This window comes from Pezoporus wallicus, unplaced genomic scaffold, assembly GCF_028554395.1.
Source record: "Pezoporus wallicus isolate ANWC-B61680 ecotype Strahan unplaced genomic scaffold, APGP_CSIRO_Pwel_v1 contig_8791, whole genome shotgun sequence".
In the NCBI taxonomy this organism is placed as follows: domain Eukaryota; kingdom Metazoa; phylum Chordata; class Aves; order Psittaciformes; family Psittacidae; genus Pezoporus; species Pezoporus wallicus.
In genome coordinates, this window is record NW_026635603.1 from 1,247,458 (window position 1) to 1,266,025 (window position 18,568).

At 41.2% G+C, this 18,568-nt stretch overlaps 1 protein-coding gene across 1 annotated transcript in view; it reads left to right on the forward strand.

The window, feature by feature from the left end:
• Positions 1-14,256, forward strand: part of EPAS1 (endothelial PAS domain protein 1) — a 76,519-nt gene extending 62,263 nt beyond the window's left edge. Inside the window, exons 8-16 of the mRNA XM_057396975.1 lie at positions 4,453-4,600; positions 5,360-5,568; positions 5,897-6,084; positions 6,960-7,070; positions 8,604-9,088; positions 10,200-10,323; positions 10,412-10,529; positions 11,049-11,240; positions 11,944-14,256. Coding sequence (XP_057252958.1) covers positions 4,453-4,600; positions 5,360-5,568; positions 5,897-6,084; positions 6,960-7,070; positions 8,604-9,088; positions 10,200-10,323; positions 10,412-10,529; positions 11,049-11,240; positions 11,944-12,095 — 1,727 coding nt within the window. The 3' untranslated portion in view covers positions 12,096-14,256. The remainder of the gene's footprint in view (positions 1-4,452; positions 4,601-5,359; positions 5,569-5,896; positions 6,085-6,959; positions 7,071-8,603; positions 9,089-10,199; positions 10,324-10,411; positions 10,530-11,048; positions 11,241-11,943) is intronic.
• Positions 14,257-18,568: the final 4,312 nt, after the last annotated feature.

Genomic DNA, 18,568 nt, shown 5'->3' on the forward strand with positions numbered 1-18,568 from the left:
CCCGCAGTGTCTCTTGCTCACAGAAGAGTTCTTTGAATCGGTCAAGTTTTCAGTGTCTGTCCTTAGTGTTGGTGCTATGGCTGGAGACAACACGGTGCGTTAATGTGCAAATGACATTCCCACCCCTGGCTGTTTCAGCCATTGAGTAGTTACTGTATGCGAGAGTTCTAGGCAACAGATCGCTGAAGTGTCTGCTGCTGCTTTTATGATAGAAAACAAAGCAAAGCTCCTAGACTGGAGTCCACATGCTAAAAAATCCCCATCTTGTAGTTACTGTGATCAAGATCTCTGTCCTCGGGGGAAAAAGCCCATAACTTAGGTCACGTCTATAGGGAATCATCCACCAAATAGACTTACAGGAAGTATTTCTCTATTTCCCAGAGAAAAGTGGTAGCAAAGAATAACTGTGTGACCTTTAGGGGGAAAGGGAATATGCGTTAACTCCAATGGCAAGGATTCAGTTGAAATGTTGCTTGAAAGAATGTTTGGCAGTGATTAAAGTTGTGTGCTGTAAAACAGTGTTGGTATGAATCATCCTGTTTCCAGAGCTGCCTAAAAGAAAAAAGAAATCAAACCATACTTGCAGAGAGTTGTCTGGGAATGTGTCTGTTAAAATGGTTTCTTAGGTAATGTGTTTGTGTTTTTAACAGTGAAAAGGAATTGGTGATGTTCATAGACGGAATGTCTGTATCCTATGCTGGGCTATCTAGAGTCATCCTGAGGAATCAGGGGGTGTGCTGCACTGTTGCTTTTGACTTGTTGAGTTGCATTTCTAAGAATGGGACGATGCCAGGGAAGGAATGAAATGAGAGCTGACAATCTCTTTGGTAACAGGACAGGGATACCTTCATGGTTATCCCTATCTAGTTAATGAAGTGGGAGCGCTGAACTGGGACTTGTCCATCTTGACCAGGAGTTGACTGAGGTCACTCCTCACTCTAGCCGTTTAACTCACCTCATATAGTGCAAAGTGTATGTCTATATGCCGTTTGTGCTTACAGCGAAGAGCCGTGTCCTACAAGGTTTTGCTGTTGGGAATGAGGACTGATTGAGAATCAGAATGAAAGCAAGGGAAAGTCTAGAGGGGCGAGTTATACCAGCAGAAGTGCTCAAGGCACTGTGCACTGCACAGGTTATAAATATTTCGGATCAAACTGTACCATAGTGTTTATGATAGCACAGAGTCTTTGCTGTTGGAAGCACAGGACCAAAGTCTGTGCTGCGATAAATGCCGTTGCCGACAAGAGCCAGCGAATTTGACCCCTTTAGTTCTAAGATAAATACTTTCCATGTCTTCTGGGACAGTCGGGCTTCTTACCAACTCGGAAGAACCACAAAGGCAAAGTGACAGCAAGCAGTGACTTGAGAAAGCACACACAAGCCCTCCGAATAAGAAATCCCTAGGTTTTGTAATGTGTGCTGTTGAGAGCTTGTAACCAGGGTAACCAAGCAGGTATATAACTTATAGAGAGCTTCCTAGTTCTTCCTAGCATGTAGCTATACAGAACTTTCAATCTTCCTAACCATGGCCATTTATACATGGAAATATCCACCTCACAGTTTGTGTTCAGCACACTTGTATTTATCAAATAATAATCTTCATTAGCAATAATTAGAAATAATAAAAATATGCTATGTATAGGGTATATATTCATTCAGTTAACACAGTCATCAATTCTGACAGTGCCAACCAGTTAGTGTTGTAAAGATGCATAGGAAATAGAGGGAGGAGACTGAAGTTTGAAGAGAGGGACAGAGAAAAACCTCAAATGAGTCTCTTGGTTAGAAGCAGAATGCCTTCCCTTTCTTTCCTTCTAATTTAGTGATAAATCATGCTTATTGCAACTTTATTACAACGCAGGGTTGTTATTTTGTATGTGTTATATTTATTATATATTTACTATCTATTTATTATCTAAAAATTATATATTATTATCATATTTATTATATTAGGTGAAATAACCTCACATTCAAGCAGGCAAGCAACAATGACATTTGTGTTCTTGGCTGGAAGTATAGTTGCATATAGAGTATAAGAGTCTTAATTAGTCACCATCAGATGGGAAGACTATAGAGTGCATTTGGCAGTATTTAGTTATCATACCCAACTTTTTGCATGTTATGCAAGCAAGATGAAAATCTGTCTTGTTACGTAAATATACACAAAAGGTTGACTGTAGAGCTGTACTGTCCAATTCAGCAATTAATAACCTATAATCACTTCCATTTAAGAGTGGCCTTATTGCCATTAAAGCCAATGGGAATTTTGCTGTTGACTTCAGTGGGGAGCTGAATGTCACCATCTGGACCTGCCACTTGGTAGCACTTAGCAGAAGTTTGCCAAGCCTTCCACGTGAATCATATTTCACAGGTCCTTGGCAATTGAAAAACAAGTTTTTGTTTGCCATTAAATTCATCCCTGCCTTTCCCCTTTTTGCACCCAAAGATAAGGAATATAATTGAAGCCTATTTCATTGAGATGTAATAATAATAGCTCTGTAAAGATACAGACAAGGTATGATTAAAAACAACCAAGAGAAAAAGAGTGAGAAGTTCACTCTGAAGGCAGAACCTTAAATGCAGCATTGATACTAATATGCTCCTAACTGCTGACTTTGTTAATTTATGAGATTACCCCATGGAGAGATTCTGCTGTACTTTATAGTATCAGAACATGACATGCTTTGAATAACAATCATAAAAAAGATTAAAGCAGTAAAAAGCTTCTTTGTAATGTAACAGGCGCCTACACTGTGACTCTTATTGATGAGCTGACGATTAGGAAGCAGCGTAATTATGTTTCACAAGCAGAGCAGAGCAGTCCAGTCACTAAAACACTCTGAAATGGAAGCCTTTTGATTTTGTTCCACCAGAAGTATTTAATCAATAGAAGTAATGTTCTACTTTGTCTAAATAAATTAAATGAAGGATGATTAAATACTCCTAGGAAGAAAACAAACTTCAGAGACACAAGGATAAACACAGCAACAATTATCTGCAAAACAGTTGTATTTCATGGGCCTGGATTTGTACATTTGTATGGTGGCAATGTAGGAGAGACTGGCAATAAATAGTTTCCCTTAAAGGCCACATTCACAGGAAGCTTTTCTGTATAAAGACTGCAGAATTGAGTTTCCAGCCCTACCGAGTCAAACTGCATTATTTTTAGGGCATTAGTTTGGTGTAAAACCTGTTTAAAAGGAAAGATTGCCAATGTGGTCAAAGGTTTAGCTGAGCCAGTTCCCCACTTTTGCTACTCAATACAACTACCTCTGCTCACAAATACCAGTTCTTCTTAGTACGAGTACTGCTTGCGTATTCCAGCCCTAATTATATTGCCATTGATCAACAGTGTTTTTCTTCAACTCGCACACTGTCACAGTCAGGATGTCGTAAAACTTCACATCTCAGAATTCCAAAGCTCCAGCGTCTTCAACTATTACAAAATATTGGAAGGGAGGTAGGATTTCACCCTTCAGACACCTAGATGAGGCTTTAAACCCGAGCTGTACCATTGTCAGTTTATTGCTTGAGAAACACGGGCCGCTTCAAAAAGCATTTCAAGTTGGGTAAACATCATTTGGTTTGTCGCATGGCTCTTGGTTTCTTCTAGGCTGCTAGTTTCAAGCTATTGCAGAGGAACAACGCAGATCAAGCACATAGAGAATGCAGTAATTCAGCTTTTTTATTGTCCTAGGCAAAACTATCCCATTTACCATTCTTAAAAGAATATGAAACTTAAGCATAATAGTACTTCTTCAGCCTCTTAAGACCAGTGCTGTGCTAGTGGCACCTCCACTTTGCTTGTGATTTTGATGTCTCCATCTCTTAGCATTAAAGTATAAAAAGAGACATAAATATATAAAGTACAGATTTGTATAAAATATAGATGTATAGATTTATGTAAAATGTATTTATATCTATATTTATATAAAATACAGATTTAAACCATAAGATTTTTTTAATTTGAGTGTAGCTCTTAAATCATTCCGACTCTTGGGCTTATCCGGCACCTAAATAAGGGAAATATTAAATAGTTGCCTAAATAAATTCACCTTCTTACAGGTCAACTTTGGAGCTCAAACAGGCACACACTTCCAGAACAGGGACTCTCAGGAAACATGCAACCAGCAGGCATTATTCTGGGGGGGGCAGCTGGGGTCTTACGTTAAGAGTTTTTAAATCCCACCCTCTGCTCTGAAGGCTCAGGCTATCTCAGGAATTCAAATGCCAGAGCTCAAATTTCCAACTTTGAGTGGAAACCTCGAATGAACAGCCCCTTGATAGTCAAGAGGGCTGAATTTTCCCAAAGTTGAGCATCCTTGATGACAAATGTGATAGGCAAAACTGCACTAATTAAAACTCGGGAGCGGGTTTGTTTAAAACAAGTGTTACTTATGGTACGTTCCTGTCCTGCTGAGTGATTTATATCTCTGTGCTTCCTTTTCTCAGTGTGTACAAAAGGTCAAGTAGTGACAGGCCAGTACCGTATGCTTGCCAAGCATGGTGGATACGTATGGCTGGAGACTCAAGGCACAGTGATTTACAATACACGCAACCTACAGCCTCAGTGTATCGTCTGTGTCAACTATGTGCTGAGGTAAGCCGTACGGGCCAGAAAAACCACGTATGGAATCACGTGCTGGGAGAAATGCAATAATCAGGAGGGTTTTGAAGGGTCTGTTTATCCAGTGTTGTTATTCTGACATCAGTTTAGTCATGTTGGTTCAGTCTTGTTTACTGATGTTAGACATCGATGAAGAATGTGGCATGTCTGCTCCTATGCATGCTGTTGAAATACACCACAGCCCTTCTCTTCTTCAGAGTGGCTGCTGTGCTAGTATGAAAGTATAAAGCCTGGGCTAAAGATTGTGTTGTGTAACATGACTGCTAATGTGTTTTGGTTTTCTAATGCTGTGTCAGAGACAGAAAATGAAGTAGTAATTGCATCTTATATTCCTAGGAGAAACTGTTTACTCCTCAAAAATCAGGACCAATCAGGAGTTTTGCCTCTTTTGCCAAACTCGAGTAGTTTTGGTCCTAGATGGGGCCAAAATAGCAAATACTTATTTGAGTGATAGTCTGGGTCATTACAGCCTCTACTACATCCCTTCAAAAAGCAGTGCAACAAAGCCCTGACTATTCCCACAGAACTACTGACCACGGTCTCTGCCTCACCCGAGATGGTGGTGCTCAGCAACGCTGGAACCGTGCCTCGCCTGCCGAGAGCCTGGCATGCCACCCAGGGAGGCCAGAACGCTTGTACGGGCCCCAGCTTTAGAGCGCGCTTGCTGCCTACATTACTCGCATCTTTTTGTTTTTTAGAGTGCAAAATGCCTAAAACCTATTTTCTTGTCAGTGAAATTGAGAAGAACGATGTTGTGTTCTCCATGGACCAGACGGAATCGCTCTTCAAGCCTCACCTGCTGACGATGAGCACCGCCTATGAGAGCGGCATCCCAGCGACAGAGAAGAGTGACTTCTTGTTTACTAAGCTAAAGGAGGAACCAGAGGAACTGGCTCAGCTGGCACCAACACCCGGCGATGCCATTATTTCCCTGGATTTTGGTTAGTATTTGTATAAATAATTTTTGTACAACAAAGAGCCGTGTGTGAGCCTACATTTATAGAAACTTTATAATAGACAAGGTCTGTTTGCTGTGCGCACAGACTGGGAGTAGTGTCTATAAGAGCCCACATGCTCACACCAGTGGAAAATTTCTGTGAATGGGAGCAGATTCAGGCTTTCTTGCTGACTAAACAACACGCATTAAGTCTATGCCAGCTTATTGTCATGGCAACTAGGAACAGTGTTTACTTTTAATGAATAGCTGCAATTATATCATAACACAGACAAGCTAAAAGCGTTCATTAATATTGTTAAAACTCCATCCAGGGACACAGAAGTTTGAGGAAGCCCCTGCCTTCCCCACTGCTGTATTGACACCAAACAAAGCATGGCCAGTGGAAGTGAAAAGCCACGCTGCTCAAGGTGAAACGCTGACGATACCATCCTTTACAATGCCTCAGATTGCACCTGGCAACAGTACTCCAAGTGCAAGCAGTAACAGTAGCTGTTCCACGGTAAGAGGAGCTATAAAAATAAACGCATGTTATATTGTGTATGTAAGTCCCATCAATATATGTAGATGATGTTTTCATCTTAGCAGTCCTGTCTCATTCCTTATTAACAGGGACAAGTGTATCTATATCCCTCCTATACTGTGTATATCTTAAGCACCAGAAGCAAAAACATCAGATGGGAACTATATTCTGCCTTTACATTGCAATCCTCTTTCTTTCAGCTGTTCCTCAGTAATTACCATAACTTACAAGACAAGTTATAACAACATGCTACCTTTCATGAGTTAGCCTTAAACAAAAAGCTATTGTAAAATCATGTTGTCCCTAGCACCACTGTCCCAGAGCCCTCCTCTTTCTGTTCGTTACCTAGAAGCTAAAGTCTTTAGAAAGCTTACCCAGCTCAGGCTTTTGAGAACAGTTCCATTGCATTCCCCACTGAAAGAATGAATGTGTTTTCAGGGCATTGCCCCCAAGGTCTGGAGCCACTTCTGGTTGGCCCTTTACTAAAGGATGTCCAGCAATAAGAAAGGCATTGAGGTATTGCTGCACATCTTCCTTCTTGACAAGAGTATTTAATAGCGTACATTTCATGGTTCTGGTCTGAGCTGCCAAAAAAAACCCCAAACCATTTAAACCAAGAAGATAACTAGGTTCTTGTATTGGGTGTCTGTGTTTTGTAGTGACCAGTAGTGTTCTCCAAAGTGTATGATAGAAGCAGACAGTTTTGGGTTCTGAGGACACTATGTATACAGTCTGGCCATTTGCTTTTCATAGGGAAGATCCATTACTGAACAGTGCAGTATAAACAGCATAATGCTAAACCAATACCGTGGTTGTCTTGCTGCTTATAGCAAATTCTTATTATCTCTGTGCAGCCAAGCAGCCCAGGAGATTATTACAGTTCTGTGGATGAAGATCTGAAGATTGAAGTGATTGAAAAACTTTTTGCCATGGACACAGAATCAAAAAGCCAGTGCACCTCACAGGTAAAGAATTAATGTCTCTCCCAACAGCCGTAAAGATCAGTCCTCTGCTAGCAGGTGACACAGACATAGTGATATTACACACTAACTGCACTTGCACATATACATCAAAGCTTTGATGCACAACACTAAAATTCATTCACTTTCAAAAGCTGGGGTGTAAATTTCTATCCCTAACTCTGAAGCAAGTGTTTTAGGCTGTCACTGTGGTGGCACTGATAAAGCTCTCTGTTGCTGCTTGTTTTCCTTATCCAGTCTACAGAAGCTTCCAGATTCTTAAGAGAAAAAAGGCAGCAATTTCTTTTAACCTAGCCTAATGATGAGGGTAACAAGTAAACACCCTTCCTAGAACAAAATAAACTAATTCTTGCAACACATTAAAATGAGAAAGGAATGTCCCTCCATAGCACATATCTCCTTTAACTACAAAATGCAAACTGGTGTAAGTGTGGAAATTCCCTCTACAAATAAACTAATCCATTATTATAACGTTGCATCAAGTGAGCTAGTGAATAAAAGGTGTAGGCCTGATTTGGCCCATCTAACTTTAGATAATTAAAATGCCTTTGTTAAGAGCTTATACTTTTTTATATACAAACTGGCTGGCAGCTCAGACCTTATACTATTCTCTTTCTATTAATCCTACGGAAAGTTTGGGGTGCCGGGGCCCAAATGAGGTGCCTCTGTTTGCCAGTGCAATTTGCAGACTTAGGTAGGCTGTCATCCATGTCCTGAATAAATTTCATCCAAGTCTGGACATAAACAGCAATGAAAGCTGTTTCAATAATAGAAAGAGTGGACAGAGAGGGGGAGAAATGTGGAGCATGATTAAACTGAGTGCAAGACTTGACATTGCAGACTTCAGTTTTGTCAGGTTCAGCATCTGCTTGCTCCCATCACATCAGCAGCTGTGGTGGGAAAAATGAGCCTTAGAAACATACACCTGTCATGAGCTGACTGGTGAGCCAACATTGATTTCCCTCTCTGTTCAGCTCTGTTCAGAGGCCAAGAGGAACGTGCTTAAATAAGACTAGTTCTCCAGGGGAAAAGAATACATGGATTTAAGTGCAGTAGTGCCACCTGACTAAGGGTTTTTTTAAACATTTGCATTTTTTAGATGCATTTTTTTCTGTAGCTGGATTATGAGGAAGCTCCATTTTCTATTTTAGCATGTAAAAGCCTGAGGTTGAACTGCACACCACATGTTGTGGAGTCTTGGCAGACAAATTATTCAAAACATACTGAAACACAAGATCTACTTCAGATCATGCTGGTGCTGCAGGCTGCAAACAAGATGCTTTAGCAAATACTGCCTAGCTGGGAGGGGTTTCTTCTTCAGGTTGTTGTCTTTGCTACTGATGCTGTGATGAACAGGTGTACTAGTCACAGAATTAAGGCATGTTCAAGGAGGAGTTGGCTGGTTTCATATGGGTAAATTTGGCATCAGTGATTTTTCTGCTTCACATCTACATGTATTCCCTGTCACACTAACTGCCCCAACCATTATAAACCTTTATGAACTTTATTTTTGTGCAGACTGACTTCAATGAACTGGACCTTGAAACCCTGGCTCCTTACATTCCTATGGACGGAGAAGATTTCCAGCTCAGCCCAATCTGCCAAGAAGACCGTCCTCTCTCTGAAAGTGCACAAAATACCCAGCAGAGTCTAAGTAGCATGAGTACCATCTTCCAACCCCTTGCTTCTGCTTCACAGAATCAGTTTCTCCCGGAGAAATACTGTCCGCAGCTATCAAATAAAAAAGTGAATCCTGGTCGTGGGTCCCTGTCATCGGTGTTCTTCAACAATATGAGCAGGTCATCACTGCCACCGTACCATGACCAAGCCAGCACTCCCTTGTCTTCGATGGGAGGAAGACCAAACACACAATGGCCACCTGATCCCCCATTAGAATACATCCCTTCTAAATGGAGACTCATGGATAAATACTCAGGATCCCTATCAAGTTCCCCCTCAGGGCCACCAATACATTCTCCAAATATGCCCATATATAAAAAAAGGTAAGAGTTTCTGTGGTATATCTATTTATTTTACTAAGAAAAGTGTGGGAGGGGAGATGAGAGGGATCATAATATTGACTAATTCTTTTTCTCAACTCAGCTGGAATAGCTGTTTTGCTAGGCATCAGACTGTGCCTCTGGGGAAGTCAGTGTGGTGCTCTCCCAGTAGCAGTCAGTCTGGTGGAAGCAGAAGTGGGGTAATTTTTCATTGCCTGTAAGGACACACAAATGAACTTTCTGCTGGGCAAGTAAGCATTACCCCAATAATTTTGCACAACCTCCTTTATGCAGCTGAAGAGAGGTCCTGAAAAGGCTTTCCTGGGCCAGCAGTAAGCTGTGACATATACATGCTTTCTTACCTTGCCTATTTTTTTTTGCACAACAGAAAACAGGGGAGAGGAAGAGATGACAGTACACTTAGCATTGGTTTATGGAAATGCTACAACTAAGATTTAAAATTACAGGCTTTTTTTCTACAGCCCTTCCTTACCTTGTTCGCTTTCTTACGCACGTGAACAGTACATGATGAGATGTAGATCAGAGGCCACAGTCCTAGAAGCTTCGTATGATAGCTGGTAGCTTCTCTGTAGCTCTTGGGTCCTCAGTGTTGAAACAGGCAGGAAGTATGTCAAATGGCAGTCATAATTTTAAAACATGAAGCTGTGCAGCTTGCCTAGTTTGCATTCTGGGATTTCTTGTTGGCAGAAATACCAGTATCTGAATATGCATCTGTAAAGAGAGGGTTTGTCCCCAAACAGCAGCCTACGTGTTTGTATTTAGTATGTAAAGCAAGGGGACAGGTGTGGCTCTCAAAATCCTCGCCTTAAAAATCACGTGACTTTCTTTTCCACAGCATCTTTGTGTCTGCCTGGAGATCCCTAGAGGCTGTTTATGTTAGACTTTCATTAGCCCTTGATCCCAAGAGTCAAAAGTTTCCAAAGCTTGTAGGATGACTAACAAAAGGAAGTAAAACATTTGGGATTTGAGGTCTGTCCACTGCCATGTGTCTAAAGACACCTTAAATGTCTTTAAATGAAAGAATTTATAGAAGTGACCAAGATCATATAGATTTGCCTCCCTGCTCACTCACCCAGAGATCTTTACTCCACAGGCCTTTGGATGCTTTTGGGCAGCGAGGCATAGATGTAAACCCGGCAAGAATTGCTCTGGCTAACAGTTTGAAATTGAAGCGGCAACTGGATTATGAAGAACAAGCATTACAACAGCTGAGTGGGGTAATAAGAAATACATCTCCTTCACAAGCTTCGGACTCACCGTGGTCATCGGTGTTGATTATTTGGTTTGCTTTCCTTTGCGTTCTAGGGAGATCCATCTGTCATTAATTCATCTCACCTCATGTGGAAGAGAATGAAATTTCTCAAAGGGGAAAACTGTTCCTTGGTTACAGAAAAGAAATCTCTCAGCACAAGTGTTCTTACTGGTAAGACAAAAGAGTGGTTTTGCGATGAAACACAATTTTAAGAGAGGTTGAATAGGAAATTAAGCTCTTTCAAAAGGAACTGTAAATAAGCTCTGTAAATATGACATTAAGCTAAAATTAAAGATCAAGTTGTATCACTAAGAGTTGAATAATTTCAGGTACATTTAATAAATACCAGGTAGATGGTTTCATGTATGTTCGCATCCTTGCTTTGGATGTAACAGATCAGCTTAATGGAGACGGCCTGGCTTCATGCTGATTGGAGATGCAGACATCTCAGAGCTAAAACTGATACTTTCTCTCTACAACATTGTGTTTCCTTACACACAAGCATATCTTGTACAGTAGCTCTATTATGCAATTGTACAGCTAGTGCTGTTTGTGGGCTTCTTTTGTGACAAGCTGTAGGTATGCCCACACTGTGACCATCACAGCAAGGATCACTTTGCTCTGAATTAATATTATCTATTAATTATTACACTAGCTTAACCTTTTTCTCCCCCCCCTTGTGTAAATCAGATGAATTTGTCTGTAATTCGAGGGGCCTGAGCCAGCCAATGAATCAGCTACAGCAGCAGCAGCAACAACAGCAGCAGCAGCAACCAACCTGTGGCAGTCCTGGTGAGAATTTGAAAGCAGGAGCATTTCCCCCTCCGTTTTACAGTTCCCATTGTCAGGACTATGCTGTCCAGCCAGCTCATAAAGTGTCAGGTAAGAGCTGTCAAATACAGAAGTAGGAAAATGCTAGTACTTAGTTCCAATGCTGATTTTATGGAAAAATACACCTAAAGAATTGTGGAGGAGGCTGATAAACTAAGAACCAAAAATGTATTGTTTCATAGCATGAGAAAATAGTTCTGTTGTTTAGTATGAAACTTTAGTGATTACATTTGTTAAAGACATTTTTGTACTTTATTTCAGTTAAACTTGACTTTTTACCTTCAAGGTTGAATCATCCTCCATCCATACTCTTGTCTTGTGATACAATTGATTAAACTGTAGTAAACAACTTCACTGCAGCATTGATACAGGAGTTTTGTAGCTTACAGTCTTGACAGCCTTATAAAAGTTAAGTAGTTAAAGGGGACATACATACATGTCCCTTTTAATATACAAGGGGAGTGAGTGTCAATTTATAAACTGTCTTTACCACAGCTTTCCTCATCTGCACCAACATAATTTTTCTCAGAGCAATGTAAACTAGGGGTAGAAGTGAAAACTTGCACACGTCTGTGTGACATGCTTGCAACAGCTGAAGGCAGAGCCAGGCATAGGTTTGCTCTGAAACCTGTAACTGCTGGTGGTTTGAGGTGTATTGATATATAAACAAAATGAAATAAGAACTGATATAAACAGAAGAAGGATGAGAGGAAATAGTCTCAGCACCATGCCTTACTTGTCTAATCTCTTCCAGGTATGACCAGTCGGCTGCTGGGGCCTTCCTTTGAACCCTACTTGTTGCCCGAGTTGACAAGATATGACTGTGAGGTGAACGTCCCCGTTTTGGGCAGCTCTACGCTTCTGCAGGGCAGTGAACTGCTCCGAGCGCTGGACCAGGCAACCTGAGCGATCCTGCAATATTCCGTGGCCTATACTGTTCAAAACAGCTTCAGTTTTTAAATATATTTTTGCAAGTAGACAATTTCTAATACAGATACACTTTTACAGGATTTTACTTAGATATTGAACCTGTCCACGTTACCAAATAGTGGCCTTTTGAAGTTACTCACTTTATTATTCATATTAAAGAAATACATCTACTGTATTTTCTCTATTGCAATTAAAGTGTTGTTTAGAGAGTTTGATTACCCTCCCCCTTGTCTCATGACCTGTAATTTATATGCTGAAATTTTCTGCAAATTTCATGCTGATAAAAAGCTGTGGTATAAATGCCTCATTCTGCAATGTACTTTGGCTGCAGTAGTGCAAAGATTTCTTTTTATTGCCAAAGATGAATGAAACAAATTTGATCTCCAACCACAGCTTTTTGTTGATCTGCCAAATTGAAATCTTCTGAGTCTTTCTGTTTTCCAGCATTTATTGTATTGTAACTTTAATAACTTTTGGAAGGGTATACTAAGGAAAAATCCCAGCCTTCCGCCTTCTCCCCCTTCCTTTTGTTTTTATACTTTTTGTTGAAAGAAATGTGAATGGTGAACTGCAAATGTTTGTGGGTATCTGTGAAAGTTGCACGTTGTAAGCTTTTTTCCTCAAGAAGCAAGCCACATTCTCAGCTGCCTTAACCTGGCTTAGCTCTACAGCCAAGGGAGTCCTACAAATTTACCCCAGTGGAGGATTTAGACCTGTGATTTCATTTGTTTGGGGTTTGGTTTGTTTGCTTTGTTCTTTCCTTTCCTTTTTAATTTCTCTCTGGGTCAGTTGTTGATCATCTCTTGGTACTTTTGCTGTATCTTAAGAGCTGTTTCTGATAAAACTAGTAGTATTTGTTATGGTGTTGCTGATATTTCAGGCATCTGACCAGCGGGCCAGCACTAACCCCTCTGATTAATGTTACACTTCTACCATCTTATATGCTAGCTAGCAATATAATTGCAGTATTGAATCATTAAAACTAAGTAATATTTCCCAGGCTATTAGGCTAACTCAGTTATAAATAGACAAAAAGAATTAAGGATTGTATAGCAAGATGAATAGCTGGCAGGCAGGTTTGTATCATTTTTACTTGCCTTACATTAATCGGTCGTTGCAATGTCATTAAAAGGTAGCCAGACATTTCGGAGCTCTTTTCCAACTACCATTAAAAAAAATAAGGCTTTGAATGCATTCAAAGGCAAAGGAATTCTGAAGTTTGAATTACAACATATTTAAAGAGCAAAAACACTGAAGTAATAAAAGGCAGGTGAGCAGTTCTGACTTAAAATACATACAGACCTAGATCGATGTTGGCATATATACCATCTTGTTTCCTCCACTGGTATAAATCATTGTAGCTTCATTGAAGAAAATGGAGCAGTGGCAACGTACAAAAGGTAAAAATCTGGCCTAGAACCTTAGAACAAAGATATGTTCTTTTGAGACTTCCGATTGCGCTGAAGCCTGGTTGATAAAATTGCTTTATATCATGCACTGACACTTGCAGGGAGGGAGCCTTGGGTTCATAGAGCACTTCAGAGTTCACTGTGTTAAGCAAGTCTTAACCACACAAGAAAAGCTTAAAATCTTTTGCTATTGATACATAATATAAAAAAATCTGGTAGTCCTTATTGTAGACAATGTTTTGAGAGTTTATTACCAAAAATAATCTGCTCCTAAAGTAAAGTTATTACCATATGGAAGAATATATTGTAGGCATCAAAACCTGATTAAAATTGGCAAGCCAGCTTTGACAAAGGTGTAGTGGCAAGGACTTAATGCTTCAAGGATTAAAGACACTTGAATCCCGCTCTTCTGTTTCTTATTTGTGTAGTTGCAGCATTAAAAATGTTATACCCTAACAGTTTACTAAAACACTCTGAAAAATTATTCCATGTCTTAATATTAATCATACTTTTTATCATAATTGTTTCATAATCTATATTGCTGAATTCTTATTGACAATATTATAACTGTATGGGAACTTTAACTTGATAAGGAAATGTATTTTGACACTGATACCTTATTAAAGTATACTGATCCTAAATTCTTTGCGACTCGTTTGCTATGAATTTGTTATTTGTTGTATCATTGTAAAACAAAAGTATTTATTAAATTATTTATAGAAAATAAAGGTTTGCATTGATCTTTGAAGACTGAAAGAATGAACAAAAGTTACCTGTGTTCAAGAGCTGGGAAGTACCACCAAGCTGTTTGAAGAGTTTACCCAGCTTTCCTCAAATGGAGAATTAATGCCCTGCAGGCCACCCTTCTGAAACACATCCTGTGGTCCAGACTGCTGCTTCCATTTCCTAAGTGCATTTCTGTCGGAGGATTTGCAGGTGCCTCTTGCATGTTACCCTTAAAAGAAAAAAAACATGGACAAAATTACATTCTAGAGGCTGAATTGCAGCAGTTCCCTACTTCAGTTCCTGTGTCATAACCTGTCTTATTCTGGCAATCCTCAAGCCCTCTGCTTCACACCCCCCATCACTTTACCCCAGTACTGTTGCTAAACGTGCCAATCCTTTTCTCTGCAGAAATTACCGCTTTTGCCTATAGAATCACAGAATGATTTAAAGATCATCTAGTTCCAACACCTTCCACTAGACCAGGTTGCTCAAAGCCCACCTTCTCTGGGCAGCCTGCACCAGCATCTTGCCACCCTCACAGGAAATTACTTCTTCTGAATCTAAATCTACCCTGTTTCATCCTAGAGGCGTTTCCCCCTTGTCCTGTCACTAACACCACTGTTGACACTGTAGGAGGACAGACACATCAAGAAATTCATCTCCAAACATGCACTTAAATTCAGACTGGACTCTGCAGCAGCTGTTGGTGCTTGACCCTTCTGATAACTGCCTTTGAGCCATGCAGTGGCCATAAAGACACCACTGAGCTGCTCAACAGCAACGAATCTCCTGAATAACCTGCATTAAGTGGGCTATCATCCCCTCCTTTTCTAGATGGGATGCTCAGGAGGCATAGAAAGTAATTGCTTGCTTCTCAATCTGTTGTAAATAGCAGTAGTCACACAACACCCAGCAGTGAAGAGTGAATAGTGGTGTGCACCTCTTAATCTCCTTTTTAAAGCATCCTCTTGATCTTCAGGGCGCTTGGACAAAGACTAACACAGCATGCCAGATCCTAATCCAACTGAGGGTTAAAAAAAAGACAACCAGCCCATCTCCTAAGTAGAGATTAACCTGTTCAGACCACTTTCAGCCTTTTACAGGTTGTAATCACTAACCTGCTAAATATAAAACAATGATGCAAGGCATTTTTGGGGGGACCCAAACATAGCATTTGGGGGGGGGGGCTGGAAGCTCCTCAGAACATGTTCAAATTGCTTAAGGAACACACTAGCCATGCCTTCAGCAGTGATATTTTTTCCCCTGTCTACAGCTCACTGTTTCTCACCTTAGTGTTTTTCCCTTACCTATCTGGACATGGCAATTTACATATCTCAAAGACCCAAACCCTGGCCAGAACCATAATACACAGATTATATCAACAACCAGGTTTTGTTCTGCTGAACAAGGATTTATTACAGCTTTCTAAAAACTTTCATTTCCCCTCCCACTCTCCCAGACGACCAGCAGAAGTGCTTATAATTAAGCATGCATCATCTCTCACTGCCTAGAAGCACCATTTCTTGGCATCAGACCTTGTATCTCTAACAGCACAGCACCCATCCCAACTCTGTTGTTCAACTCTCATTACATTGTGCTGAAAAACCAGGCAGTTTTGCCAAGCCCTCATAGCTTGGGCTGGTCTCAGTCTCTGGCCGATTTTCAAGTCGTATCGTCCTTTTAAAATGACCAACACAATGCTTTTTCTAGAGCACAGATTCCAAGCAGGCAAGAGTCATGCTGTTACTGAACAAATGATAACAACCAACTGCAGGAAAGTCTCAAGATCCTGGTATATATTGCGATTACTAATTAAAACTGCAAAGAAAACCCCAGATAAGTTGGAGGGAAGTCCAGCTATCATTTCAGTCAAGACACCAGTCCCTAAGCAACACAGATCTGTGGACAGTAGGTGATTCATCATGCTTGCAACAGTAGGCAGAGACATGAAAATTCTCTAACACACAACTATTCCAATTCTAGATGAAGGTTTCATGCGTTACTTCTCCCTGAGGAGCTTTATAAAGCTATTTACAGACATGCCAGATACATAAATAAATCAATCAAAGAGCTACAGTGGAGAATGGAAATATTCACCTACATTGAAATAAACAGCATTGTGTTCTTCCTTTCTTTCCCCTCCAACTCTTAGTATAGGCTTCCCAAGAAAGGAACAAACAACATCTGGAAAGAAAGAAAACCTTAACTCTATTTTCTTAAGACAACAAGAATCTGTCACAAGCCCCAGTTCTGCCCCCTTCGGACAAGCCAACACACAGCACACAACAGCTGCCTTTTGGTCATCTGGGGCTGTGTCCAAGCTCACCCATGCCCACAGGGAAGGCAGGCTTGGATTCCTGCTTGCCCAAGCTCCATTCGTTGTTGTTGCTTTCCTTGGCCAGTTCAAGCTGCAAAAGCATGGCAGGAAGGCTGTAGCAGTTGGTATGTACCCCATTTTTGGGGTGCTCACATTAAAACTGGCTTCAAATTAAAAAGTGCTACTTTTTTAGCTACTCAGCTCAGAAGCACCATCACCGTTCCTTTTGTCTCAAAGCCAGCCTGCGGTTCTGGCAGCTTGGGATATGCCAGAGGTCTCACATGGAACATTTTCCTTGAAGGAGTCCTCAATTCCTGTAATCAAGGAGTTACTTAATTCTCTTCAGCCACGCCTCTCAGTTAGTAATGGGGTTAAGATGCCTCACCAGGGAACTGAAGCACATGCATAAACCTGGCTTGTGAAGCCTACCTGCAAGCCAGCCGGCACCAGCTCCTGTGCCTCTGACACTGGACAGCACCAGGCAGCTGGAGGCAACAGCAGCTGCATCCCCCCCTCCTGTGCTATCATCTGCCGTGGAAACTGCTGCATCTTAACCAGAGTGCCTGTGCTTATGCTTGGGGAGCATCTCAAAAGCACAACTCCCCTTAGCTTCATTACAGCAAGAGAAGTAAGAAACTCCTCAAAGTCCCTGGTTGAAAAGTACATATTTAGACCTTGGAATTACAGGCAAATCTGGCACGTGAGATCCTCAAAGGCAATTTCATCAGTAAACACAAGTGAAACCCCCAGTTATAATATAATTATATGATTTCTAAGCTAATGAGTTGAGTTCTGCGTGTTGGTCTTTGAAGGATGGGCACTGGCTGGATTTTGCATGAAAAAGCATTATAACAACAGCTCCTGTGACTGAAACCCCGTCTCCCCATAGCACTGGCAAAGGCAAACAAACAGCTGCCTCTAGTGCAGAAGGCACCTCTGTCAAGCATTGCCTTCCCCAGGCACACTGGTGTCACCCTCTACATGTAGTTCCAGAAGGACCGTGGGTCCTAGAGAAACCACAGCTTGTTCATCCATCGAACACGAAAAGTCCTCTAGTGTCTCAACAGTTGAACACGCTTCTTGGCTGCATCAAGCAACCTTTATTGCCTAGTCTTCATTCCTGGCCTTTTCCTCAGCTAATAGATGTCTGTTTCCATTTGCTACTCAAGCAAGTGATGGTGGGGTATGGATGAAAAAGGTTCTGCTGGCTCACAGACAGTACCTCTTTCATCATCCCCCTGACACTGCGCTTCAAGCAAAATTCTAACACATTTCAGATGTACATATAGTTTCTCCTGCAGTTCTGGAGAAGAGAGCAGAGTTGAGCAATTTCCCCAGACAGCTGAACTCTGTAAAGCCAGAACAATTTCCCAGCCATAAGAGGCGCAGAGCAGTATGGGCTTGCTCTTGTAGTCATATCAGCACCATAGAGCTAACACTGGTGGGAGGGGAATCCAAGTTTCTTCTTCCCCAAAACTTCTCCCTGTACAAATAACTGCATGTTCTGGACAAAAATTAAGCCAGAGATAGAGCTACGTACACTTGTTAAAGCACTTCCAGATGCTGCTATGTGCTTGACAGACACAAACAAGCTCACTTAGGGTGCTACTTGTGAGCACAAGCTTATCCCTTGGTATTTTCAGCCCTGGACAAGCCTTATGCACTCATTCGCACCAGAGCTTGGCTGTTCAGAACTTGGAGAACACCAGGGTGCCCCAGAGGGGAGTGACCTGCAGGGATCTCCGTCCAGTTACACCCATAAGACAGAAAACTCAGAGGTTAACACTCCTGCAGGCCAACTAAAACCCATTCATATGTCCACCAGAAAGAGTGATCACGATGCCACTTCAGCAGAGTTTTACATAGGGAAGCTCTTCCTGAAAACAACAGGGATGTATCTTCCTGGTTACAGCCGTTTACACAACTTGATTTGTCTAGTGGAAAAAGTCCAGCAGCTTTAAAGCCTTGCTGTCTATTTCTCAAGATGCTGGTAAAGG